Genomic DNA, 25,925 nt, shown 5'->3' with positions numbered 1-25,925 from the left:
GATGAGTCACACTTCCTCCCCCTCCCCTACCCCCACCCCCGACCCCAAAGGCTCTTACCACTACTGCCTGGTTTCTATGGCAACTAGTGTGGCTACTGGAATTAAAAGTGAATGTCCCCACTGCCTGGTCTGTAAGGCTGACCAGGGTGGCTGTTTTATTCTCTGATCTTCAGGCAAGCTTTATTTATTAAAATACAAATGAAATGCCACTACAAAAGACTGAGAAGAAACACTGGGAAGACAGAAACAGACTGCGTTCTCTCCATTTCCTACTGCTGCGACCCAGTAACTAATAAGAAATATTTAGGCAAGGAAGGTTTGATTTGGCTCACAGTAGGGGATACAGCCCATCATAGTGGCAAAGGTATGGCGGCAGGGGCACGAGACAACTGGTCTCATCATGGCCACATCAGAAAGCAGAGATGAATGCTGGCGCTCAGCTTCCCTTTTTATTCAGTTGGGACCTCAGGGATGGGATGTTACCACCACTTCAGGAGAGTCTTTTCAGCATCACATAGGTGGAAATGTCCTCACACACAGTCCAGAGTGGTTTCCATGGTGATTCCAAGTTCAGTTCGGGGAGTGCAGAGTCGTGTGAAGGAGGTGCCCAGACCAGAAGCAAGAGGGCAGAATCCAAGTCAGATTCCGACCTTGGAGAAGGCTCCAGCGTGGAGAGCCGTATTTCCCTGACATTTACCATATGGACTATGGATGCCTACACGGCCAGTAGTCATTCGCCTACACTCACACGGATCTGTGCCAACTTCTAGGTGGCAATGAGGACAACTGGAGCATGAACATGCAGAACAGGCACTAAGTCCCAAGTCTAGAAACTTCCTTCCTCCAACCCAGCTGCTTTCCTCCGCACATTGTAGAAAAAGTGCCAGGAGGCAGTTGCCACATTGGGACTGCGGAAGGGCAGAGTTTAGATCCCACATCAATCCTGGTTCTTCTTGGTAGCTTTAAGCCAGACCTGTAACTGCTGGAAGATTCTCTGTGAAGAGGTGCAGAGCATTCTGGAAGTCACAACTCAGCACCGGTAAAAAGAAGGGTCATGCAAATCAAGTATGTAAATGTGAATATAAAACACTCAGAGCCTTTTCTCTTACCTGGCGCCCCAGGCGGAGGCTGGGAGAGTCTGAAGGCCTCACAGGTGCCATATCAAAGCAGTGGGAGGCCCCAGGAATTAGAAGAGCTGGCTCAGAGGGGCCCAAGTCCTGGGTTACACTCAGCACATGCCAGGGATCGGTGTCCCCTGGGAAGAAAGGAGAGGATGGTGTTGAGCTGGAGCTACAGTGATGCTGTAGAGCCAGGTTCTGGTGGCACACTCACCATTAACATACAGAACTTGGGTGGCTCCTGGGGTCTGGCCACCATAATAGGAGTTTGTCTGGGCCACAGCCTGGGCAACAGATGCAGCTGAGAGACCGAACACTTGTTCACACAGATCGAGCTGGGAGGGCAGTACTGGGAGTTGGGAAAAAGGACAGGGAGGACCCTCACAGGTGACATCTGTGGAAAGAGAGGACCTATAAGTGTGAAGAATGCATGCAACCCCTTTCTCTCCTTTAATAACAACTTATAGAACACTCCCCAGTAGTGACCTCCACAAGCTCACAGATCTGCCAAACAGGCTCACACATCCCAGATCAGGATATCCCCCAGTGACTGGGCTGTGATGGAAAAGGCCAGGAGGTGGGGCTCCCAGAGAGAGCTCAATGGGCTCAGGGAGGGCATCCTGCAAGAATAAGGGCCTGGGGAATTAGGATGATTGAGCCAAGCAACAAGAAGAAATGACCAATAGGGAAGAGAGAAAGTGAAAAGGTTTAGAGGGAAGGTAGAATCTGCAGTGACTGGTTCTCACACTGGATAATGTCTCCCCTGCTAAAAATCCACAGCCCACACTCTTCTGGGTAAACATGACTTTATTAGTCTCACATGAATCCTTCATCATTTGCTGACCACCTACAATGCACTCTGACATATGTTGGGCAAAATCGAGCAGAAAGTAGCAACCAAAATAGTAGTGCTGTTATTGTCAGTTTATAGATGGGGAAACCGGCCAATCACAGGCACTTGCCTAAGTTTGTCCCAGAGCACACACACAGGAAACAGAATTGAACATTCTACTTCATCCCACTATTCTCGCTTGTCTTCAAAGTATAAAAAGGATTTAGAACTCAACTCTGAGCAGGGGATGGTGGCATTTGGCTGTCATGTCAGCACTCAGAGGCTGAAGCAGGGGGAATAATTAAGTCTAAGGCAAACCTGGGCTAAATAGTAAGACTCTAGCCCTTAAAAGAACACAAAGGCTTAATTCCGGGGTGGGACACCATATTTGACAAATGATACAGGGTACCTACATTCAGATACACAAAACCCCCATTACTTTTGTAATGTGATGTTTGAATTTTTAATCTGCAGTGTTTCTTTGTTTGCTTTCTGCAGTTCAGATTTAACTGGTCATCCTGTATTTTGTCTGGCAGCTCCAACCTTGGGTCACTGAAATGTGAGCCCATATTTAAGAAGACTTCTCTGGCTGTGGTGTAGAAGGCAGACTGCCCAGGAGAAGTGCAAGCCTAGAGACCAGAAGGGATGAAGGATGCAGGCAGCAGTGTGTGGGGCCTCTGACAGGACCACAGAGTAAGAAGTAGAGGAAAAGACAGGTTGCACAGTGGGCAAAATTCAGTGCTTGACCGGACATTTGGACAATGGGAAGCAGGCATCAAGATAAAGTTTCTAGCCCCCGTGACTAAACAAAGCTGGAGATGGTCTGGGATACAGCACAGGAAGCACTTGGAAGAAGGGAGAGAGGGGTTGTGACTTGAAGTATGAGTGTTAGAAGGCAGGTCGCACCAGGTGGCTGTTTGCACTCTCGAGCCAGCCCCCTCCGGGGTTACACAGGGCCTCAGAGTCTGATTAGTTGTGATCGTGAGTTCAGATCATCTGTAACATCCTCTGCTTTGGGAGTTAGGCAGGTCACTCACAGAAGCCAAACTCAGTGCACGTCTGGTACAACCACTGCCGGTCCCCCACGCCAGACACTTGAGGTTCGGTGGTTCTCAGCTGTGCCACTATCTCTGCCCGGGAAAAGCTTAAACACCTCTGGCCCATGCTGCGCAAGACTATCTAGGGGACAACACATACAAACATTAACGTGCATACATACATAGACACATTCCCCTCTCCTAGCAAGCCAGGGCGCCACAGGCTCCGGGTCAGAAGTGAAAAGGGTGAGTTCCTGAGTTTTCCTGTTGGGGAAGTCAGTGGGAGGGAGGTCCCTGTAACTAAATGTCCAAAGTCTTATTGTCTGCGAGACCCTGGGCAAGAGTTAATCGGTCTACACGTTTGCTCTTTTGTAACGTGGGTGGGGTAATGATAGTGCCGGTCGCCTGAGAAACTTTTAGGTTTAGTGAGGTATTTGTAAAGAACTAGAGCGGAGAATGTGGTGGCGGAGCTGTAACCGTAGAATGGGGACTGTGGGGGGTACCCCGTAGAACTCTTATCTCAGAGCGCCCCTCCCCCAATCTTAAATACTAGTTTGCATTTGCTGTGTGCCAGACGCTGCTGCGGCCAAGACCAAATAACAAGATAGTAGAGATAATAATCATGGTCTCTAACATTTGTATACTTTGTGTTTAGCACCTGCCTGATTGCTTAATAAGCTAATTTTACTATCAGTCGGGTGAAATATGCAAACTTTATTCTCTAATGAGGAACTTAAGGATAACAGGAGTGTTTCGGGTGTCTGAGCTCAGCCGACGTGGACGCAGCCTTGGTCCCCTAACCCCTGGCTTGAGTGCGCGCCGGGGTAGGTTACCTGCACCGCCCGGCGAAGCCCGAGGTAGGGCGTGGAGTGACTGCCGTTGCTGGAGTCCCCGAGGAGTCCGCAGAGCTGGCGCACGCTCAGCGGAGCTCCCGCCTGCCCGTCGTACTGCACGGCGCCTCCCACCAGCGCCTGCAACGCCCCCAGCAACTCTCCCTGATCTTCAGTGCGGTCCAGCGACCCACAGGCGCCCAGCTCCTCCTTCAGCACTGCCTGAGCTGCCGGGCCTGAGCGCAGAAGCCGCTCCACCTCCGCGAAGGCTGCGGAGGCCGCCGCCAGGCACTTCGGGAACCAATAAGCGACGTTCGCGGGGGGCCTGGATTTTCCCTTTCTTGGGACCTCATCTTCTTGGGGTGGTTCCCAACCGGGGTCCATGGCCTCACCATGGCCTCACTAAAATTTTCCTCCCACTTCTTTCGCACCTTTTGTCCAGAGCTCGCTAGAGGCCCCGCCCCTGGTAATCCCTCTCCCTGCCCTGCCACGCCCACCGGCCCCGCCCTCTTCTCTGTACCGCCTTCCCTACCTGGCGCTTGCTCTCTGGATGCTTCTTCCATCTTCATTTCCAGCAGTTCCACAACCTACCCGCGTCCCTGGGCCAAGGCCTTCTGCCACCCCGCTACCCTACGGCTGCTCCGCCCCTCTGACCAGGCTTTCCCTAGCTCTTCCCACTCCCTCTCCTTCCTCCACACTTTAGGCCCTACCTACCTCCAGCGATCCACCTATCACCACTTGTGTCAAGCTTCTGGCCACCACCTGCAGCGGGCGGGAAAGGCGTCTGGGAAGTGCGAGCTGGGCGTTGCCTCGCGTCCACTCCCTCCTACCCCTGCACCCCCACCCCGCTCCCCCCAACCCCGCGCCGCTGATGCCCTACCTCGTTGTAGGCGTGAAAGTCCAGCACGGCGCTGAGCGGTGCCGAGGAGGCGACGGCGGCGAAGACTAGGTGGGGGAACTACGAAAGGAGGGACGTCATCCTGGGTCGAGGAGGGATGCCGGTGCTGGGAGTCCCTCTCCGACACGCGTGGGTAGGGAGAGGCGTGGGAGTGCGCCCTAATAACCCTGGTTCGGACTCCCGAGGAAGACCTCTCCACCTCCGCCCACCCGAGGAATTCCAGGGACCTTCAACCGGGTCCAGGTGGCCAGCGAGCCAGCGTAGGAACCTCCGAAGCAGATCCAGGGGCTGGAGGCGGACACGTTGAGGAGGCGGGTGAGCGCCTGGCGGGCCGAGGCCACGTCAGCCAATCTGCGAAAGAGCGAAAGTTGGACCCTCTACCCCTGGGGGCCACTGTGCAGACCCGGACCAGAACCTAAGCTGGGTTCTAGGCTCTTTCTGATGACACTCACTGCTTAAGCCAGGGGAGAAGGCCTATCTACCTTCCTTCAATATCCGTTTTAGGTGAGAACGGAAAAGTTTCCTAGCCCGTTAGATTAAAAACTTAACAAAAAATAAAGAGAAGCCGGGGCGCCTCAGAAGAAGAGGGTTCGGGATGGGCTAAGGAACTGGGGGCTGGGAGAAACCCAAAGGGAAAGGAGAAAGATACTGGAGAATAACGTCCTTTCTCTTCTACAACTTTTCTGAAGTGTTCTCAGTCAGTGCCACGTGGCTTCAATTCAAAGCCAACTGAGCTATAGAGAAGATGAGGAGAGGCAAGGAGCGATGGCGACAAGACAGGAATAGTCAGGGAGCCGACAGAAGGGAGGTACAAACTCAGAAAGAGGATAAGCCTAGTTGAGAGCATTAAAGCCCATGAGAGGTTGGGGGAAGAAATGGTGGGGATTAGTCACAGAAGTGAGGCGCACAGGAGAGACACGCAAGTATCTGGGAAAAGACCACACTTTGAAGAGGAAAAGTTCCAAAGCTTGAGATAACGTATCTGCCAGTGTGTAGCGAGAATTGGAGTGTAGCCGAGCTCCCGTGAGTGTGGGAGTTAACTGGGGAAACTTGAGGCTCCTATAAAGACTGATGAGCAGCAGGGGGGATGTAAGGAATGAACTTGAGAGTCATGATCAGGTTTATGCTCAGACAGGATTCCATTTTCTACCTTGAAGTCAGGGGCAGAAACAGGATGTGGTCATAGTTTTGCTAAGAGATTCTGCTGGTCTGGAATAGTAGCCCACAGTGAGAGCCTAACGTTCTTTGGACAGAAAGATAAGAGTGGAGGGCAAGAGAAAGATGGAAATAGAGACAGAGTTAGAGATGACAGGTAAAAAAAAAAAAACAAAAAACTATGAAACACGGAAGAAAAGGGGAAGCCAGAGACTCAGAGAAGAGTGGACAGTAACAGAGAAACATAGCCATGGAGTCACTAATAGCATTGCCGTCCTATAATTTCAAACACCTTCCTTATTCCCACTCACGCATGGCGGCTGGACAAGTAGCGAAGCTGGGCCGTATCCAGGCCCCCAGCAGGCATACTCAGACCGTAGAATCTGTGTTCCAGGCTTATCACCAGGGCGCCCCAGGCAGGGGCCAGTGCTGCAGGATGCCCTGTGAAGAGAACATGGGAGAGAGGAGATGTGAGTTATGAGCTAGGCGGCTTCTGGGGTCTCCCCATATTGTCACCTGCAGTTCCCCTTCCTAGTCTCCAGTTCTCCAATCCTTGCTCCTTACCTGCCATCACTGAGCCAGGCCCAAGGCTGCCCTCACCCCCTATGTGCAGAAAGACTGGTGCATCTTGGCCAGTTCTGTGTCGGTCATTCACCCAGTATCGCTAAGAGGAGGGATGAGAGAGAAGAAATGTCACCGCATCCTGACCCATTCTCTGTCACTCCAGTCTTTTCCCTAAGAATCTCTCCTTCTACTTAGTGGTGTCTTAGCTGGGCTTGTCCAGGTCACATAACTGTAAAAGGAGATATTTTGGGCCCTGGAATGCAGAGGTGGAAACCCTAGTTACTGCCTAGCTTGCTGTGCAGTGTGCAAAATAAACTATTTTTCCTTTTTCTTTTTTAAGAAAAAAGTAGATATTTGTGTGTGTGTGTGTGTGTGTGTGTGTGTGTTTCCCTTAAATCCTCAGGACAGGGAACTGGCAGGTGCATGGTAGGCATCTGCTATGTTGTGAAGCAGTAATCATGACTAGGTAGGTTTAGGAATCATGGGGCAACTTTTGGAGATTATGTATAGGTGAGGCAATAGAAAAGCATAAATTTGTTTATTCCTTCTTGTGATTCTTTTGTTTGTTTATTTTTCTTCTCTTCAAGACAGGGTTTCTCTGTGTGGCTTTGGAGCCTGTCCTGGAACTCGCTCTGTAGACCAGGCTGGCCTCACAGAGATCCATCTGCCTCTCAAGGACTGGGATTAAAAGTGTGCACCACTACTGCCCAGCCCCTTCTCGTGATTTCTGAACACCTGTTGTCACCACTAATTCCAAGGCTAGTTTGAACTTCTGCTACGTGTTAAAATCTGCTGGTTTGTTTGTTTGTTTTCTTGAGACAGTTTTATGTCACCTACCCTGGTCTTAAACTCCCTATGGATCTCAGGCTAACTTTGAACTCCTGATACTCCAGCCTTTACCTCTCAAGTTTGGGATTGCAAGAGTGCAGGGCAAGATAGAAAGGGGGATGGGGGTGGGGGGACACAGACAAGGTATAGAGTAAGTTGACTGACCAGATAGTACAGTGGATAGTGGTCTCTACTAGCCTTACCTGCAGGAAGGTTCTTCTGTCAGATGCGTTAAAGGGATCCAGTGGCTGCTCTAACCACCCTTGTTTGGGGACAGTCACAAGACCCTGGCTAAGACCAAAGCCCAGCTGGAGGTTAGAGCTCTCCTGAAACCTCTGAATGTGTTCTCTCAGACGCCTGAGAAGCAAGGCTGTGAAACGGGAAGGCATTGGCGTTAGACTGTGTTCTGTAGGTCTCCCTACTTGCCCCTCAACCTTGTCTTACCTGGAGCTGACGGCCCCCAGAGGGAAACCAGAAGCAAGAGAGCCAGCCATGGAGCCTTGACTGCCATTCTGTCCAGTACTCTGTAAGGAAGGGTTTCAGGCACTCTACTCTTTTTCCATCACTGCAAACCTAAAATATGTCTTCAGGGCTGGGCTTTGCCATCAACGGGAAGCTCCTGTTTCTTTTGGGATGCCTCTCCTGGCAGGTTAGGCGTCCTTAGTAATCGCTAAAGCATAGCGAGACGCCAGAGTCCAGAGTCGGTAGAAGCTGACTGCTGGCAATGCTGCCTGCGCCTAGCTTTCTTTTCCTCTGGCCCCTCCACTCTCATGGTCCCCTTACTCTGAGTCTTTCTTCCCTGCTTCTCAGCACACTTTTGGTTGTCTCAACAATCAGTCTCCCTCTGTTCTTTGATCCCGAATTTCTGCCTTGTCGGCTTTCCAGGCTTCCCACATCACCTCCACCATCCTCTCTGACCTACAGTCCTACCGTACAGTGTGTGAACTCACCAGTCTATGCTGCCTCAGAATTCTTACCCTGCTTGTCCTCTTTGTAAACTGCTGTTTCCGCATAAATCCATAGGGTTTGCTCCTTAATATTTAATGTTCAGAAAGAACAATTTTTTACAAAGGCAAAAAAGAGCAGGGGTGTAGTAGAATGCTTGCCTATTGCGCATGGCATGCTGGGTTCAGTCTCCAGCACCAAAATAGCCAGGTGTGGTGATGAGACCGGGACCCCTGTAACCTGTTCCTCAGGAGGTGGAGGCGAGGATCAGAAGTTCAGTTGTCTTCAGCTACTAAAGCAAGTTTGAGGGCAGCCTGGAAATACAAAAGAAAAACAAATGTTTTATTGGCAAAGGTGTGGCCCTTCTGTATCCCTCTCGCCAGCTTGATATTTTATTCCTTTTCAAGGCACCGTTGAGAAGTGTTTAGACTTAAAAATAGTATGTGTATGAGTGCTTTGCCTACTTGTATGCATATGCACTATGTATGTGTCTAGTGCCCAAGGAGGACAGAAGAGGGTATGAGGTCCCCTGGAACTGGAGTTACAGCTGATCGGAGGTGCTGGGAAGCAAGGTTGGGTTTCTCCAAGAGCAAGGCCCTAATTATGAGAAGTATTATACATATTTTCATATATGTACATACCTATATGCGTGTTTATTTTGCTGTTCCTCTAACTAGAAAGTAAACTTCAGTCAGCTTGGGATCCATCTCTCTTCCTTTACTAAACACTAAATTCCACCAACAGTGTATATCGTAATTACTTGTGACAATAATTCATCAATTAATTTTGCTAGCTCTTCTTTAAAACTGTATCAAGGATTTAGTGACCTCATACTTCAGTGGTCTCACTTCTGAGCCACCAATGACTTATGTAAAAAAAAAAAAAAGACCCTTTAAGAGGTTTTTTTCCCTGCCATATGGCCATTTCCACTCGGCAGAGAGGAGATCCCATTAAATAGGGACCACCTATTCGTTTCATGGTTGAGGACATACTCCTGACTCCATATCTTACTCACTCAAAGTAAAATCTAGAGCATTTAAAGTGGCCCTTGAAACTTCACCTAACCTAGCCCTTGTTTCCTTCACAGTTTCACTTCATACCCCCTTACTCGTAGGCCCTTTCCAGCCACACTGAATGCTTTGTAATTCACAAGTGTATCAGCTGCACCCCCTCAAAGCTTTCATTAGGATGCTCTAGCCCCAAGCACTGGCAAGTCTGATTCTGTTACTTTCTGTACTTTTCCTCTTCTGTTGTGATTTTCTTTTCTTCTGTGTTGCAGATTGAACCCAGGTTCCCTAACACAAACACAAAGCTAGGGAACACGATAGAGAGTGAAGATGTGCTCTTTGTGCTGTTCTGAGAGTGAGCGCTAGTCTAATGCAGCGTCATAACACTAGGTTCAACCTCCTCTTAGGAGCACTTGGTGAAAAGCGTACGTCTCAAGTTCCCTCCGACAATCGCGTTCAACAACCATATGGATCTTCTCTATATGTAAAGAGGCCGTGTACAGCATGGGAAAAAAATGTTTATTGGCTATACATCTGAAAGAAGATTGGTAACCAAAATAATCAAAGCCAAAAAATCTAAATTCCAAGAGAACAAATAACTTAATTCAAAATTGGGGCATGGAACTAAACAGAATTCTCAAAAGAAGAAATACAAATGGCTGAGAAATTTTTTTTTCAATGTTCAACATCCTTAGCCATCAGGAAAACATAAATTAAAACTACTTTGTGATTTCATCTTACTCCACTGAGAATGGCTAAGATTTAAAAAAAAAAAAAGCGGTGATGAATGCTGGCGTGAACGTGAGAAAGGGGTGTAAACTGGTACAACCGCTATGGAAATCCACGTGGAGTTTCCTCAGCAGACTAGAAAGAGATCTATCACATGATCAGATACACCACTCTTGGGCATATGTTCAGAGGACTCTCCCCTCTACACAAAGATACTTGTTCACTCATCTTCATTGCTGCTTTAATCACAACAGCCAGGAGTAGAAACAGCCTAGATGTCCACCAGCTGGTGAATGGAGAAGAAAGCAGTGGTACATTTTCACAGCGATATATTATTTAGCTGCAAAGAAAATGCAATTATGAAATTCACCAGTAAGTCACTGAAGCTAGAAACAGTCATTCCTGGTGAGGTAACACAGACCCCGAAGGGCAAATATGTTTTGTCTCGTGTGGATGTTAGATTTGAATCTTTAGACATTTGTTTACGCAGATACCCAGAGAGGTCAGGAAACTAGTAAGGGGACAATGGAGGTGGTTCTCAAGGGAAAGAGGATAAAACATAAGTAGAATGAAGGGGGTTATAGAAATAAAGACAAGAAAGGGCTAAGTGAAGTGGGGGCTGAGGGTAAGGTAGAGGAAGGAGTATGGGGAGGGATAACTAACATTAAAGATCCCAGAGAACAGCATAAAAGTCTGCTGCTGTCTGAATTGTCATCATCATCTTCCTCTTCCTCTTCTTTTTCTCTGTTTTGGTTTTACCAGACAGGATTTCTTCGTATCACAGTCCTGTGTGTCCTGGAACTTGCTTCATAGATCAAGCTAGCCTCGAACTCACAGAAATCTGCCTGTCTCTGCCTCTAGAGTGCTGGGATTAAAGGTGTGCACGACAACACCCAGCTTTGTATGATTGTTCTTAATTATATACAGATACACACACTCACACATATTAAAGGAGTTTAAATGGAAGTTCAAGGTGCTCTGATGACTTCGGCCTCCGCAGGCACTTGAACTCACATGCTTATATGCGCGCACACACATATACAGCATTGAAGCATCTCAAAATAAGTCTTTTAAAAAGTGAAACAAATAAAATAAATGTTTATTCTTGCATTTAAATTTTCACATTATATCAAATTTTTCATAATTTATAATATGCTCAATAAATTCAAGATAATGCAATCGTTTATTTTTTTATAAGGATAAAATAAGTTTATATTTGTAGTAAAGAGAAAGCCTAACTTGCAAGACAATCTTACAGGAGAACATACAGCACACCTTTTATTTCCATGGAATGGAATCAAGGATTAAGATTGAAGCTCTATACACTATAAATCAACAGCTGCTGGGAACAGAGTCTGGAAAAGACAACAAAATGAGGAGACTTTTCACTGGGGCCTGTTGGCTGGAGTCAGAACCAGTTCTAGATCACACAATTCCAGGACAAGAACAAAAAGGTGGAGCTGGGCAGCGACCACATACAGGGTCAACATTAGGTAAATCCCTAGCGGTATTTACCTACGAACCAAATAGTTCTAAAAAGAAGATTTGATCGTTACTTTATGAATCCATCTGCAATGTCCACATCAGAAATAGAAGAAGCTCACTCAGGTTCATATTACATCCCAACCAGATCTCCTGACTGGTGCGCTTCAGATTCCGTAGCAGTAGTACCGGACCCCACAATTTTTTTTTTTTTTTCTGGGAGAAGGCAGAGGGCACACTGCTGAGGCACTGGAGAGTAGGTATCGCGGTAGGGGCAGTTGGTCTGCAGCTGGGCACTTTTCTCACTCCCCAGTGCCCTGACTTGCCCTTTTGTAGACTGTGCTAGCTTACCAAGATTCCCCACCAGAATCAACCCCTCCCTCTCTGCTGTTGCTCGCTGCTCGAGGCCAGGATATCTTGCTACAGCGTTTTGTTTTTGTTTTTTTATTTTTTATGTAAGCTACTGAATATATTTCTTTGTCTAGACTGGGGTCTAAGATGCTTTTCTCTTTGGTGAGATGATAAAGAGAAAATGGTGAAAGGTGGGTGTCTTTGTGTGGTTCTCACACCTTAGTTACAGTGTGCTTTGATAAAAAGGGTCTCAGCCACTGACTGGAACCTTGGTTGTTCTTGATAGCCCTCGACTTTGGTTGGTGTCACTATCATTCTTACGGCACACACACACACTCCACAGGTGGGCAAGAACCATTCTTCACCCTTTAAAAAACATCAACAATTATAGTTAAGAAAAAGCAGTCATTGTTCGAGCTTAGAATAGAAAGTAAATTAGTTGTGAAAAGTGTGTACGAAGACTACGAACTTTATCAAAATTAGGGAGAACATTTGAAGCTTCAGGGCTCAACTCAGTTAAGGGTAAAATGATTAAGCTCAGTTTTGCATCGTTTGCTTTAATTTTCTTTGCACTGGGAACAGCCTCCGAGACCAAAGCAAAGTCAAGCACCCTAAGTGCTCAGGCGGGGTATGCCACGCTCCTTCGCAAATAACAGCCACCAGACCAAAACAAGCAGCAGCAACAAAACGGCTGCGGAGTCGGGTGTGGTTATGTGGTTATTCACACATGTAATTCTAGCAATCTGGGAAGCTGCGACGGGAGGATTGGCGCTCATTTAAGGCTTCCCAGTACTAATGAATGATTTCCAATCCAGACTGCTTTGAGGCAGAAGGCTTACAACAGAGGTCGTGGAGGCTCAGAAAGGAAACAAACCTAAGAAAAGGCCGGGGCGGGGGAGGGGGGTGTGGAGAGCGTGCACTTGCCACCTGTGCGCCTCAAAGAGTCAAGATTGCTTTAACCGGCTCTCGAAAATGGCCTTCGCCTCTTCGCCTCCGGGCGTCTGTCTTAGAAGCAGTGCAGCTGTCTGGCCCGGCGAGACTGCTGGCCCCGGCTGATCCTCTGCATCACTGGTTCTTTGGAGCCCATCAGCTTGTGCGCATCGAGGGCTAAGCACCGACTCTGACAGTTGTGAACGCGAAAGCCGCCACTGTCCTAGCACAGAACGGCTCTTTGGGAGGGCAGGAAGCAGGCGGCGGGGTGGGGAAGCATCTTCGGAAGGTCTGAGAAGCAGATCTCAGAGCTGTTACCCCACGCCATACTCCCGATCCACTACACTGCATCCCAGACAAAGCCAACTGATTCCTGTTCAGAATAATTTTCTGGAAAGAAGAAAACATCAGGAATCCTGTTTGTCAGACATCAGGGGATCTTCGAGGACCACTTCAGGAAGACCGGAAGGCCAGAGAAATCGCAGAAATTGGGTTGCACACCTTTTGCTTTACCTTCGTTTATCGAATTAAAGGACTGAGCCGCCTACTACGAGAGCGTGGGCACTCTGGAATCCAGAGACAATGATCAGGCCGCGCAGGCTTACCCGTCAGGAAAGAGGAAGGAGCCAGATATTGAAGGATAATACGATTACGAAATGAAGTTTCGTGTGGTGGTTCATTCTGGAGTCTGAGGCAGGAGAATAGCTATGAATTTAAGGCCAGTGTGGGTTACAAAGAGTGTAAGACCCGGTCTCAAAATAAAATAAAACACTGCGAAACGGAGCAGCAGACACACACACGCCCCGGCGTCCTCTCGAGGCCGTGAACCCGCTGGGTCCCCTCCTCCCAAAGGGAGAGGAGCCCGCGAGCTCCAGGGCTTCTCGTTAGCCCGCCTTGTACCTAACGCTAGCAAGCAGCTTCTTCCAGATCCTTCTCAGGGTCTCCGGATTCCAGGTTGGAAGCTTCTCTGGTGGATGTTGTGATAGGCGCGTTTAAGACATTTTCTCCCGGGTACGAAAAAAGTTCCTTTTTTTTTTTTTTTTTTTTTTTTTTTTTTTTTNTTTTTTTGCCGGAACCGCTCTTACCTCTTTAAACTCATCTCTGTTCTGTGGAGAGAGGGAACACAGGAAGACTCTTAAAAGCAATGCTGCGTGCTGGAAGTCAAGATTATCTGAAAGAAAATCTTTCGGCAAGGGGAGAAGAAATTTCTTTAAAAGTACGATCATGAATGTTTGGGTTAGGGTAGGGCGTGAGGATTAGGAAAGTTAGGTAGGAGGAACAGGGATAAGAAAGAACCACAGAGACGTAGGATAGTACTGGGAGGGCCACTCAGTCTCCTCTGCATACTGAGTTCTGACTTCTGAGTTCGCCAGGTGTTTAATTTTCCATACACAAAAGGGGAGAAGAAGGCAAAACACTGCTTTAACATGATACAAAGGACAACTAGAACAGTTACTTGCTTCAATAGTTTGAGACAATCAAGCTAGTATTTCTTGAGAAAAGTATCTGATGGTTGGGGCAGTGAAAACATCCTAGACAAAGTATCCTGTAGGCAGCCACTCCCTAAGTCAAACCTATTTCAAAAAAAGGAGCAGAAGTATGCTTGACTCAGGATGGAGCAGACCTACCTCTATGGGCCATCTTAATGTCCAAAGCACCAAGTAACCACATCCTGGGTCAGGGTGTGTAGCCACACTAGTTGTTAACAACTTTGAGAGAGCCAAACTCTCTGACCTTCAGACAAAGTAGAATAGGCTCACATTTTGGGACCTCAAAATTATTTGAAATGTATTTATGTCTTGCTTGCCTGTGTATCTGTGTGCTACTTGCCAGGTGCCTGCCCAGGTCAGGGACAGGGACAGGGACAGGGCAGCAGGTCCTTTGGAACTGGAGTTACAGTCATTTGCTGGGAATAAACCTGCAGGCCTCTGAGCAGCTCTTACCTGCTGAGTCACCTCTCCAGTCTGCCCTGAGTGCATCTTTAAGCATGAGAATATTTTGGGTTATATCTAGTAGAACACATATGTAAAGGAACCAAAACTTTAAAACTCATCGTTTACTGCATAATATTGAGGACATACCATTTTATAGAACACACAGAATTGCATGCAGGTAAGAGCAACAAGTGACAAATATAATACCGGAATAACACAAAACTTAGAATTCTCATATTTGACAAGGGGCCGCTTGTCAATGTTTAGTCATCCCTAGCTATAGGTGTTTAACACATCTGATTCTCCACACATTTAACACATTTTTTTTCTGCATAAGATATTCCCCACATTGGGGTACCCTGGCATATCCTTGTAATTCCTTCACTGGGGGTGGGGTGTGGCAAAGGCATATAGATACCTGTGAGTTTCAGGCCAGCCAGGGTTATACAGTGAGACCCTGTCTCAAAAACAAAAGAAAAACAAATAAACCAAAAACACAAACAAAGCAAGCAAGCAAACAAACAAAACAAAAAACAACCATCCCAATGAAAAGGCATGCATGAACTCACAAATAAAAATTTAGCCATTCATTACAATAAAGTGATTTTTATATTAAATTATTTTTTAAAATTTCTTTAAAATTTATTTTTTAATTGTGTGTGTATGGGGGGGGGCATGTGACCTGAGTCCTGAGAATTAAACTTTCAACAAATGCTCTTAATTGCTGAGTCATCTCTTCATCCCTAATCATTTTTTTAAAAGAAAGACACTTTTTTTTTAAAAAAAAAATTAGGGAAAACAAAACAAAACAAAAAACCTAAAACAAAAACGACACCAAAGAAGAAACTCCAAAACACTTCCGTCAGTCTGCACTGTTGTATCTCTGCTTAGCCCCTATTTCACTTTGCCCATCTCGGTGAAGGAGCTACCCGCTTGGTCAGGAGTGGCTAAAGTGAAGCTACGTTTTAACTGTCATTGTATTTGGCAGTCTTACTGCAAAGAAAAGCAGGCAAATTTAAGACCTGGCACTTAAGCCAAAAAAAAAAAAAAAAAAAAAAAAAACCCCAAAAACTATGTTTCCGCCCGGTTTCGAACCGGGGACCTTTCGCGTGTTAGGCGAACGTGATAACCACTACACTACGGAAACGCCCTTAGTTAGAGCTGTGCTTTTCTGAATTAGTTAAAAATAGATCCTATTAGCGGGGCAGTGGTGGCGGACGCCTTTAATCCCCACAACCGGAAGGCAGTCGTAAACCGATTTCTGAGTGGAGATCGGCCTGGTCTACCTAGCAAGTTCCAGGATAACCGAGAATACATAGAGAACCCCGCCCCCGCCCCCAAACAACCAACCAAACAAAAAATCCAAACAACCAACCAAGCAAAAAAGGATCCTACTGTCTTCATACCTTTGATTCTTAAATTCAATAGTGGCAAAGCCCAAAGAAGGAAGTAGGGGCCGGTACAGCTGTAATTGCTCTGCGAGCTCCAGGCAGAGAAATCTCAGGTGAACTCCTGGGAAATTTTATTTAAAGGGATTTCCTTATGTTTTTGTTTCCTCCTTTCCTGACTTGAGTGAGCCTCTCCTATCTTCCTATCCTTAGGCTAAAACGCCTCGCTGAATTTTCATCGTTCTAACACTTTCACGAACTACTCATTGAGACACTTTCTTGAGGACGAAGCGAATGATCACGGTATTGTTTGCAGGAGAAAGTTAGAAATTAGTGGCTCGGGTGTGTCTGAGAAGCTTCAAGGCAGGACAGGAAAACTGTATTCAGTATAAACAGCTATCAGTGAACAAGTATCTGTGCTCTGATAATAAATGTACGTGTACGTACAGCACCAGGGGCCACACATTTGTTCCCTAGTGGTGAACAATCGCACAGTAGAGCAGGGCTAAACCTAACTATAATGATGGCAGACTGGGCAGAGCCTTTGCTGTCTGCACCTCACACTGCAGTACGCAGGACACAAGAAGTGCTGAAAAGCAGAAACACACGCGGACCAAAAGATGAGAAGGTAAAGGCAGTAAAACAATCTGAAGCCCAGAGAACGTTAGCAAGGGGAAATCTCACTACGCGAAGTTGGTTTTGAACTCCCTAAGGTTTACATGGGTTGTTCCATGTACTCCATTATTTTTCTTGACCCTTTAGCTATTTACTATTCAGTGATGGCACTAAGGTTGAATCCAACTTTGGAAGATCAATATTAATGCTGCTATTAATATTTTCCTACAAGTGACACTGTATCTTTGGATATTGGACATGAAAATCATACCAAACTAGGAAAGAATACCTAGATGACTGGACGTAAGGAACTTTCTTTTTGAGATAGGGGATCATGTAGCCAAGGCTGGCCTTGAACTCTCGACCCTTCTATTTCATTGCTGGGATTACAGGTGGGCACCAGCACTGGGTGTGGCTACTCTAAATTTGATTGTAAAGTTTTAGGTTGCTTTCCTGAGTGATTGCAGTAGAGCTCCCACCAGCAGATAGGAGAGTCGTTATATCTGCATGTCTGTTATTACTCACACATTCGAGTTTCTAACTCTAAAATTGTTCACACATGTATGTATGTATGTATATATATATATATATATATAATTTTTGCTATGTATGGGTATTTAAATTGTAAAAACTTTTAGTTGTACGTGAATGCTTGTCTGAGTGCAGTGCTCAGGAGAGGCCAGAAGAGGGCACTAGTCACTTCGGACCTGGAATTATGGGTGCTTGTGAACCACCCAAAATGGGTGCTGGGAATCAAGCTGGGGTACTAGCAAGAGCAGCAAGCACTCATAATCACTGAGCCAGCCTTCAAGCCTGATATATATTTAAACTCTTTAGATAAGCATTAAAAAATTTAAATCCACAAATGACTCTACTATACAGTGCAAGAACCCTAATATATTTTTGGTTGTGAGCCTAGCCTTTAACGGCTGAGCCAGCTCTCCAGTCCAAGAATAATATATTTTTAAGCCTTCTTCTGTATATCATGGTAGGGGGTAAGACAACATCAAATATTGTCCTTCTTTAGACGTCATTCCTGATCAGCTCTTAGTCCTGGCAAGCCTGGATTTCACTCAATACACAGAGGTCAGAGTCTCTCAGGCCTTTTTGCTCATGGGCACCAAATACCTGGGAGTTCAGAGGCAGAACCCTGAGATGAATGTACTAATGAGCTGAATGATACATTCATTATTCCCTGAGGAAGGCATGTTTGTGAACCTGGCAAGCTTCAGGAATTCCCCCACAAAAGCCGAATGTTCTGCATTAATGATGTTAAGTTAGGGAGAACTGTGCCCCTTCTGTTCTGTGTGGGGTAGCTGACATAACCCTTTTTGTCTATTGTGCTGGGCGTCAAACACCCGGCCTTGTGCATGGTAGACAAAGGCTCTACCGTGAATTCTCTATCTCCCCCTCCACACATCTTGGTTCTTTTCTCTGGAAACCAAAACAACGGAGGGGTATTTATTTTTGTGGCCCTCAATATTTTCTGAAGTATAGAACTTTTATTATTAACTTTACCTTATGATTTATTTAATCTCACTCTAGAAATCTTCACAGACTTTTGACACAATCTTCCAAATACCCAGCCTGAGACGTGCTGTAGTGAGCTCTTTCCCCATCGCCTGAGACGTGCTGTAGTGAGCTCTTTCCCCATCGCCTGAGACGTGCTGTAGTGAGCTCTTTCCCCATCGCCTCCATGTTGGCCAGTGTCCTGCTGACATGGTGGGTTCTCTGCTTGTGGCTTGTGACAAGGACTGTGGGAGCCCATAGAAGCGACTCCGTTCCGTCTTGACTTAGGGTGAGAGTTCAAGCTTGTTTTGCTCCTTCAAGGTCAAGCAACAGGCCTAAGGTGAAGTTGCAACACGTCTTGCCTAGGTAACAGGATGTTTGGCCTAAGGTGTTTGGCTACTGGATGTTTTGCTTCTTAATGTTTTGAACTCTTGTTTTTTTCCTTGTGTCCTGATAAAAATGTCCTTTTGCCCTCTCATTTGGCTTGGGGCATAAAAGGGGGATGAAAAACAAAGCCGGGGCTTCAGTATTCACGGTCGTCTCCTGAATCTACCGTCGTCTATTTCTTCTGTGTCTCTGTTATTTCTACCTGCGATTTCTCGGTCCACACGCTTCCCTCCAACCAGGGATGATCAAGCCGGGAGGGACCGGTCCGCAGACGTTGTTGCCCGGATACGTGCTACAACAAATACATGGTTGGTACTGACAACGACGCTTGAGCAGTTACAGCTCTTCTTTAAAAAACGCTTAGCTGCTAATGACCTTGTAGTGGAGTCCAGCTCCGCGCGTGCGCCATGGCGTCCTTCAACCTTAGTCGTCGGACTAAGCGATCAGTGGGCTTGGATAGTGACTAGTGGCTCATGAGCCCGTATGCTGCCTTCCACCTCCACCTCATCATGACTCCACTTACTTTTCCTGCACACCGAATCTTTTATTACATTCCCTGTATTTTTTTTTTATTTTAAAAACCCTAGTCTTCATTTACTGCAGTGTCACACAATCAGGGATCACTTGCCTTTAACACTAAGTATAATATGTGGCACAATTTAGTGGCTAAATTGTATGAGTTATGAGTTTTTTTTTTTTTTTTTACCTTTTAACCATCGCTACAAGGCTTTGCTTCTTTTAAACCTAACTCCAGATTTTATAGATAAAACATCATAACCGCTCAGATTAGATATTATCATCTAGTATGGTACGACAGATAAGTTTTTCTATTACTGACTGGGGTGGCAGAATATTTAAGGTGTTAGATTTAATAGCCAACAGACATATCCGCTGGTTCGAGTCCCACTCCCGGCAGAATCTTACTGAACCTTTAAGCTCATCTTCCCTCCTGAAGGAAAGAGTTCTTTATGTAAAATTCCAGTTTTTGAGTGTTTTCTCTTACCTCCCAGACAAGCAGTATCAAGCAGGTATTTGAATAGAAGTCAAGGTACTTTTAGGCCATAGCGATCGGGGATGGGCCCTCTAAATCTGGTTTTCAGCTAAAGAAACTTGGGTTGAGACAATTGACTCCAGGAGGAGCGGTTGAGGAAACCCTGTTGAGTGCTGAGGCAGCTGCATCAGGGATAAGCTTCTCAGCGATCCTGTAGGATTGCGGGCAGAGATAGGAGACTCCCTCACCGAGCAGACAGCCAGATCAGTCTTCAAGGGAAGGGTCAGCCAGACGTTTAGGAAAGCATCAATCCACATGAAGTTTTCAATTGTCTTAAGTAGGAGACAATCCAATCATCAAGGAGAATCCTAAAACAACAACAACAACCCCCAAAACCATGGGGGATGGGCTGGAGGTGGGATCCTTGGGTTGGTTACCTCTTCAGCAGAGAAAGATTAGTTATTGGAGCATCCTTGGGCCTGATGGGATGGGCAGCTGCTATTTGCGCAGTTGTTCTCAGAATCTGTTGCTGTCCCTCTCATGACAGTGAGGGTTCTTAATGTCCTGTGGTCTCCTTCGCCTCACAAGTTTAAGGCCAAACTGCTTAGTTGTTTCTGAAAGCCACACACCAGCCGTGGGCCAGTGTTTGCAATCCTTCACACCGTCCCCAACAGTTGCTGGTTTTAGCTATCCTAAATACTCAGGCATCTTAGGGGCTTTAATTTGTATCTCCCCAAAGATGTAAGCATCTTTTCTTGTGATTATTTAGCTCTTGTAGGTATACTTTTGTGTGCGCTAAAATATTTGCTCGCTTTTAGTTTTAGTTTTTGAGACAGGGCCTGGGCTGGTCTTGAACTCCAGATCCTCTTGCCTGGGCTCTCAAATGCTGCAATTACAGCTTGTAGCCCGTGCCCAGCACAGGTGGTATTCTTACTAATGAGCTTTGAGAGTTCTAGAAATATTCTCCACATATCTCACTGATCAGACATGGTCTTCGCCAACTCCTCTTCTGACTGTAGAACATGCCTGCCTGTCTTCCATAGAGGGCTTGATTCATCATGTTTTCTAAGAGTCGTGTTTCTAAGAGTCGTTAACCCACGTCAGAAAGGGTTTTCTTATTTTTTTTTAGCAAGAATGTAAACACTTACTCTGAGCTCATAATTTCTTTCTTATCCACACTTAGATTCAACAATTCATTATAAAATGAGGTTGTATCTCCTTGGGAAGCTGTCCCTCCCTCTCACTCGGGGAGCTCATCTTTATTTTATGTGTGTGGGTGAAACCACTTGTTCATATGCCCTGGTCCTTCTCTCTGGATGCCTTTCCTTAGATTTCAGACTGTTTTGGTAACTAGGAGACCTCAGCTCAGAGATGAGTCAAGAAATGAAAACTATGCGTGTCTCAGTTGTCTGTAGTCTTTAGGTCAGAAGGGGCACATGTTTCAACACAGCCCTGCGTGTACACGCATCGGAAAAGGAAGCACAGGAAAACTGTGACCAGCTTCGTGTTCCGTCAGTCCGGTAATTTACAGGCAGTATAGCCTGAGGAAAACTGACACGCAGAGTGGGAAGCGATGAAAGACTCACCATAAAATATCCAACGTGCCTTGGGGCTGACCAGACTGGCTACACGCAGTGATGCTCTGCACAAAGTACACTCGCCGTGGAGTCTGTATGTCAGCGGTTCTCTAACACGAGAAAGTCAGAGGCTCTCCACACTCCCGCGTTTCCCGTCCATCTCAACTGGGCGTGGGTTAAACACAGTTTGGGCGTCGTGTAATTTCATTCTTTTAATCCTAGCACGGGTTAAAACTCAAACTATGTGATATAGATAAACTTCTGGAAGGAGAATATGGTGCATATCTCGATTTAATTTAATCTGTGTTCTTTTTGGATTTCGCCTTTCGAGCACCTTCTCCCTGTTCCATGTCTCAAGCCTCACGTCGAGGAAAACCTTAGAAGGCAGATTCACCTGTTCAGACACTGCCCCCAAACTGCACTTTTGGATCTTCCTCTACCCTCTGACTCTTAATTTTGTCTAAGATCGTTTTCAAATATGAACAATTTCTCAGGCCGCTTTCTAGCCTCAGTAGCTGCCACTTTTCTCGCCTCTCCAGGAGGAGCTCAGGGACGGTAGAAGCTTAGCCACCGGTGGAGCCCAGCTCAGGGCTTGGCAGGATAAACGAATAAAATATTAATCAATTTTTAATTCCCCCCTCTGCTACTGTGATTTTTCAAAAATTAAGATATAATTCATGCGCACTAAAGCTCAACATTTTAAAGTGGTCAATCCAGTGTTTATTCGTGTACTGAATCATTAACAGTCATTGCTATCTGACTTCAAATTTTTTATTTCTCCAGTCCCGGGCAACCGGTGATACGTCCTAATTCTAGCTTTGGTGGTCTGGACATTTAATTTCAATAACAACATGCAGTATGTGTCTTTCGTGCTGGTTTCTTTTTCTCCACACGGTGCTGGTAATGTTTCAGAAGTACAGTCCTTTCTGTTTTCAGAAATATCATGTTGTTGGGTCATGTAGGGCAAGACAAAATCAAGTGAGAGCCAGATCAGGACTCTTCAAGAGTTAATCTGTTCCGGTTATGGATTTGAACAATCGAACAGGAACTTCTCGTTTGAGTTAAAGGGGAAAAAAAAAGTGTTAGGCCGAGCCAGCCAGGAGTCGAACCTAGAATCTTCTGATCCGTAGTCAGACGCGTTATCCATTGCGCCACTGGCCCGCCGTGAGGGGGTAGTCCTCCACTATTTATTATTAGCCACTCCATTAAATTAAAGGCCGACCTAGTGTCAAGTCATGTAAACTCAACAAATGTCCTATTTGCGTAATTTACAACCCTTAAAATGTTTTACACTCATAAAGGAATTTCCTGCCTGTACGCCACTTACGTTATAAAAGTTTTGTCTTCTATTCTCGGCGCCTCTTGGTTTTCATTAATTTGGGCAGTTGGTTCCTCTGACATTAAACAACCTCTCACCTCCAGCCCGGTTGATTCAATGAACGAGTGATGAAACGAAACCCAGTCTTTCCTCCCCTTCCTTCTCTCCTCCTCTTCTTTTTAGATGTTTTGAAACAGTATCATTCTGGCCTCAAAATGGCAATTCTCCTGCCTCAGGCTCCTGGAGTTCTGGGATTACCGGTATGCACCACAAAGTTAAAATATCTTAAGTTTTACAATCTCAATTCAGTCAGAAATTTAGACGCTCAGAGTTCAATTGAAAATTAAAATGAGCCAGACGTGGGAATACAAAACTTTAAACCCCAGCATTTTGTTTTTTACCTGTGGAGTTATCTTAAAATATATAAAAGAAAGCTTGGCTGAATTTTATTTAAGTGTTGTTTGTTAATGTGAGTGAAGACACAACAGAGTTGGTCAAACCTTTCCTGATTGAGTTTGGGTCAGCCTGGATGCTACACTGCTGGTATTGCTGCTAGGTAGCTTTCAAGCCTGTTTATTCTAATTTAAAAGTAACAAGAAAGAGTTCTACATTTTAGAGTTTAACACTACCACGGAAATGCTTTAGAGGAAAAGCTACGGGTCTTCGAGAGAAAAGATATAGCAAAGCCCTTGTACGCTGTGAGCAGGATTTGAACCTGCGCGGGAATAACCCATTGGGTTTCGAGCCCAACGCCTTAACCACTCGGCCATCACAGCTAGCTATGCACAGAGCTGCTATTTTTCACATATATCCTAAACAAAAAAAAAAATCATATAAAAGGCATTTGCAAGTTATCAATGCTACATACTCCCGTCTATTGGACAGTTTCCTTTCAGTAATACACAGAAGGCAGTCACTTGGTCAAAACCTAATCAGATCTCTCCCCCCAGCCTTTCTTAATTTGACTCTATCGCTACAGGCTTTTAGGTCCCAAATTACAGGTTTTAAAAGGATAGCAAGGGGAGGAGGTGGACATCTTAAATAAGTAAATAAATAAAAAATAATAAATAAATAAATGGATAGCAATATTGCAGCACACCAGAGTTTTTAACCTTCTTCTTCCCCACTCCAGTACTCACAGACAATCGATTTTTCTTCATAGTTGTGTTAGGGAATAAAGGCTGAGTTAGTTGTATATACACTTACAATCTTATTCAATCATCCTCTCTCCACACAGCTCGAGAGGCACTGCTCCCTAGGGAGGCAGTTTAGCAAAATCTATCCATACTCAAAATTCATGTGCCTTCTGAGACGGCATTTCTAAAAATGTTTGCCCACTCCAGGGTGTCTGCTGGGGTAGAGCTCCTTCTCTGCTGTATTATTTGGAACTGCAAGATTGGGGGAAACCATCAACAATGTGAGTCTTTAAAAATAATTATCTTGCTAATGTTAAATAATTCAGAATAATTTCAGAAGGTACTTTATGGCAACACACGCATAGTGAAGTATTATGCATGTTACAGGGCTGGCTGTGGTTAGACACCTGCAATTCTAGTTCTCGAGAGGAGGCGTGTGAGGGGAAATAAGGGACCCGAGAGAAGGCGGAGCCCTGGCCCTTTGGAACGTGGAAGGCTAGCGGGCCCCAGCAGCGGAGCAGCTGGAGACTCATTTTGGATTCCCCATTCTTTGCTGTGATTACCAAGCACAGATTTTGCTTGATAATAAACACAAATAATCCTTTGACTCTCTCTCCTCATCAGTGGAGGCAGGAGAAGCATAAATTCTAGGCAATCCTCCACTACGTAGAAAATTCGAGGCTATGAGACCCCGTTTCAAAGAAAGAAAACATGTAAGAAAATGAGACTATAAGGTGTGTGTGTGTGTGTGTGCATATAAATCTTTACTGTAAAATCCATGTTGAGATCAAAGTGCATAGACGATTACCATGGAAGACATATTAGTGTTAGATTATTCATGTATTTTTACAAAATATTACGCCAAGAGCTGGGCATGGCGCACACACTTTCAATCCCAGTACTTGCGAGGCTGAGGCAAGTGAGTCTCTGAGTTTTAGGAAAGCCTGGTCTACATAGAGAGTTCCAGCACAGCCCAGGGTATGCAAAGAAACTCTGAGAAAAAAGAAAATCCCTACAAGAATGTATAATTAACAAATAACGAACCCTAGACGGTTTCTTCACTGGCTTTGAAGATTTTTTTTTTTTTAGACTGAACCGACAGTTTCAGCTTCTGTTTCACCTACTTAACTGCTCAAAGTGTAACTTGGGGTGGGAATCTAAATATTCATCTTCAGACAAAAGCATACGTAAGATTGAAATGGTAAAACTTATGCTATATAAACCGACAACTTTCTACTTGAGGCCAGTCCCCCTTGAGCATTAGTTAGGACAGGCTGCATGCTATTGTTATTAAAGAGCCTCTCCTTTATTACTTTCTGAGATGTCACAAATTGGGAGGTTTGCATAGCTGCAGAGGGACCAGCCTTCTGCAGGCCAGAGAGACCAGGAGCGAGATGCAGAGTTGGCAAGAAAACATAGACTTCTTTTTCTGAGGGATAAAAGCGTCTCTTCTATTTTATTATTCTTTCTGTTGCCTGTTCTACTCTTATTTTTTCTGCCCTGTTCTTCTAATGTTTCCCTTCTTTCTTCTTCCTATGGCCTTCCTTCTCACTACTTCCTGATAGCGTCCTTCTACATCCTGGTGTTTTCCTTCTACCTTCTTTACGTTTTCCCTTACAGCATCTATACCCCAGCAGAATCTTAAGCAATATAGAAATTACAATGTGGTCACATCCTAGTTTTTAAGTGAATGGTTACAATGAATACAAGTCAAATTCAACATGTTTTCCATATCCCTACAAAATTAAACGTTTTATATATTAGAGGTGAAAAATCATCTCCAAGAACCCACATACATATTTATCTTTTAGACTTCTTACAGGTCGTGAACCTTTCAGTCATAACTATTTACATAAACAGAGTTTTTATAATTGTTAGAAAAACAGGTGACTAGTTTCACTTTTCATATTTCAGAGTTCTATCCAACTATCTTACTATCTTTGTTTTCTAGTTACATGAAGTCAATTGTTTAAAGCTTTGCTATGATGCTCAACCCCGTGAATAGATTTCCCAATATCAGGAAGAACTCGAGCTAATTCCTAGGACTCTTTTGTTTTTCTAATCGTTAACCTAAACCATAGTGGATATTTCTCAAGAGAAACTCACAGGCCCTAGTGCATGACACTTCTTTGGTCCTATTGTCTCTCCTCTGCAGCTCTTGCTTTACCCAGGGTGGGTGGCAACACTTTAAACAGTACAGCTTAAAAGGAAATCATCTTCATAATAATCCACAGATAAAAATGCCCAGCAGAATGAGGTGTTTCCATGAGGTAATCACATCACATTAAAGGCAGTGGGGATCCCCCCAACACCCATTCCCACTATGCCGGATATCAGTTAAAAATGGAGGTGGCAAACATAAAG

The 25,925-nt window shown here is 45.4% G+C and overlaps 1 protein-coding gene and 3 non-coding genes across 4 annotated transcripts; all 4 read right to left on the bottom strand.

Annotated features, from left to right (window-relative positions):
• Nucleotides 1–218: 218 nt before the first annotated feature.
• Nucleotides 219–7,773, bottom strand: Prss16 (serine protease 16). Its single transcript, XM_050142600.1, has 12 exons — nt 7,707–7,773; nt 7,466–7,632; nt 6,435–6,534; nt 6,182–6,311; nt 4,943–5,066; nt 4,698–4,775; nt 4,532–4,579; nt 3,821–4,108; nt 2,988–3,129; nt 1,333–1,512; nt 1,110–1,255; nt 219–994 (listed from the first exon to the last, which is right to left on the bottom strand). The coding sequence occupies exons 1-12, from the start codon at nt 7,771–7,773 to the stop codon at nt 938–940; spliced, it is 1,527 nt and encodes a 508-aa protein (XP_049998557.1). The 3' UTR covers nt 219–937.
• A 7,941-nt stretch (nt 7,774–15,714) lies between these two features.
• Trnav-aac (transfer RNA valine (anticodon AAC)) lies at nt 15,715–15,787 on the bottom strand. The gene has a single exon. It is a non-coding gene; the product is annotated as a tRNA-Val (tRNA).
• Nucleotides 15,788–22,195: 6,408 nt separating this feature from the next.
• Nucleotides 22,196–22,268, bottom strand: Trnar-acg (transfer RNA arginine (anticodon ACG)). The gene has a single exon. It is a non-coding gene; the product is annotated as a tRNA-Arg (tRNA).
• Nucleotides 22,269–23,119: 851 nt separating this feature from the next.
• Trnas-cga (transfer RNA serine (anticodon CGA)) lies at nt 23,120–23,201 on the bottom strand. Its single transcript has one exon. It is a non-coding gene; the product is annotated as a tRNA-Ser (tRNA).
• Nucleotides 23,202–25,925: the final 2,724 nt, after the last annotated feature.

The sequence above is a fragment of the Alexandromys fortis genome, unplaced genomic scaffold, assembly GCF_014885135.2.
Source record: "Alexandromys fortis isolate MF-2015 unplaced genomic scaffold, M_Fortis_MF-2015_v1.1 scaffold_5, whole genome shotgun sequence".
Taxonomy (NCBI): Eukaryota; Metazoa; Chordata; class Mammalia; order Rodentia; family Cricetidae; genus Alexandromys; species Alexandromys fortis.
The sequence above is the reverse complement of the archived record's forward strand: the minus strand, read 5'-3'. Positions and strand labels throughout refer to the sequence as shown.

Coding starts and splice junctions, on each gene's coding strand:
- Prss16 (XM_050142600.1), bottom strand. CDS start 7,773: ATGGCAGTCAAGGCTCCATGGCTGGCTCTCTTGCTTCTGGTTTCCCTC. Junction 6,312..6,434: donor GCCTGGCTCAGTGATGGCAG/GTAAGGAGCAAG, acceptor TTCTCTTCACAG/GGCATCCTGCAGCACTGGCC. Junction 4,580..4,697: donor ACTTTCACGCCTACAACGAG/GTAGGGCATCAG, acceptor CGCCCGCTGCAG/GTGGTGGCCAGAAGCTTGAC.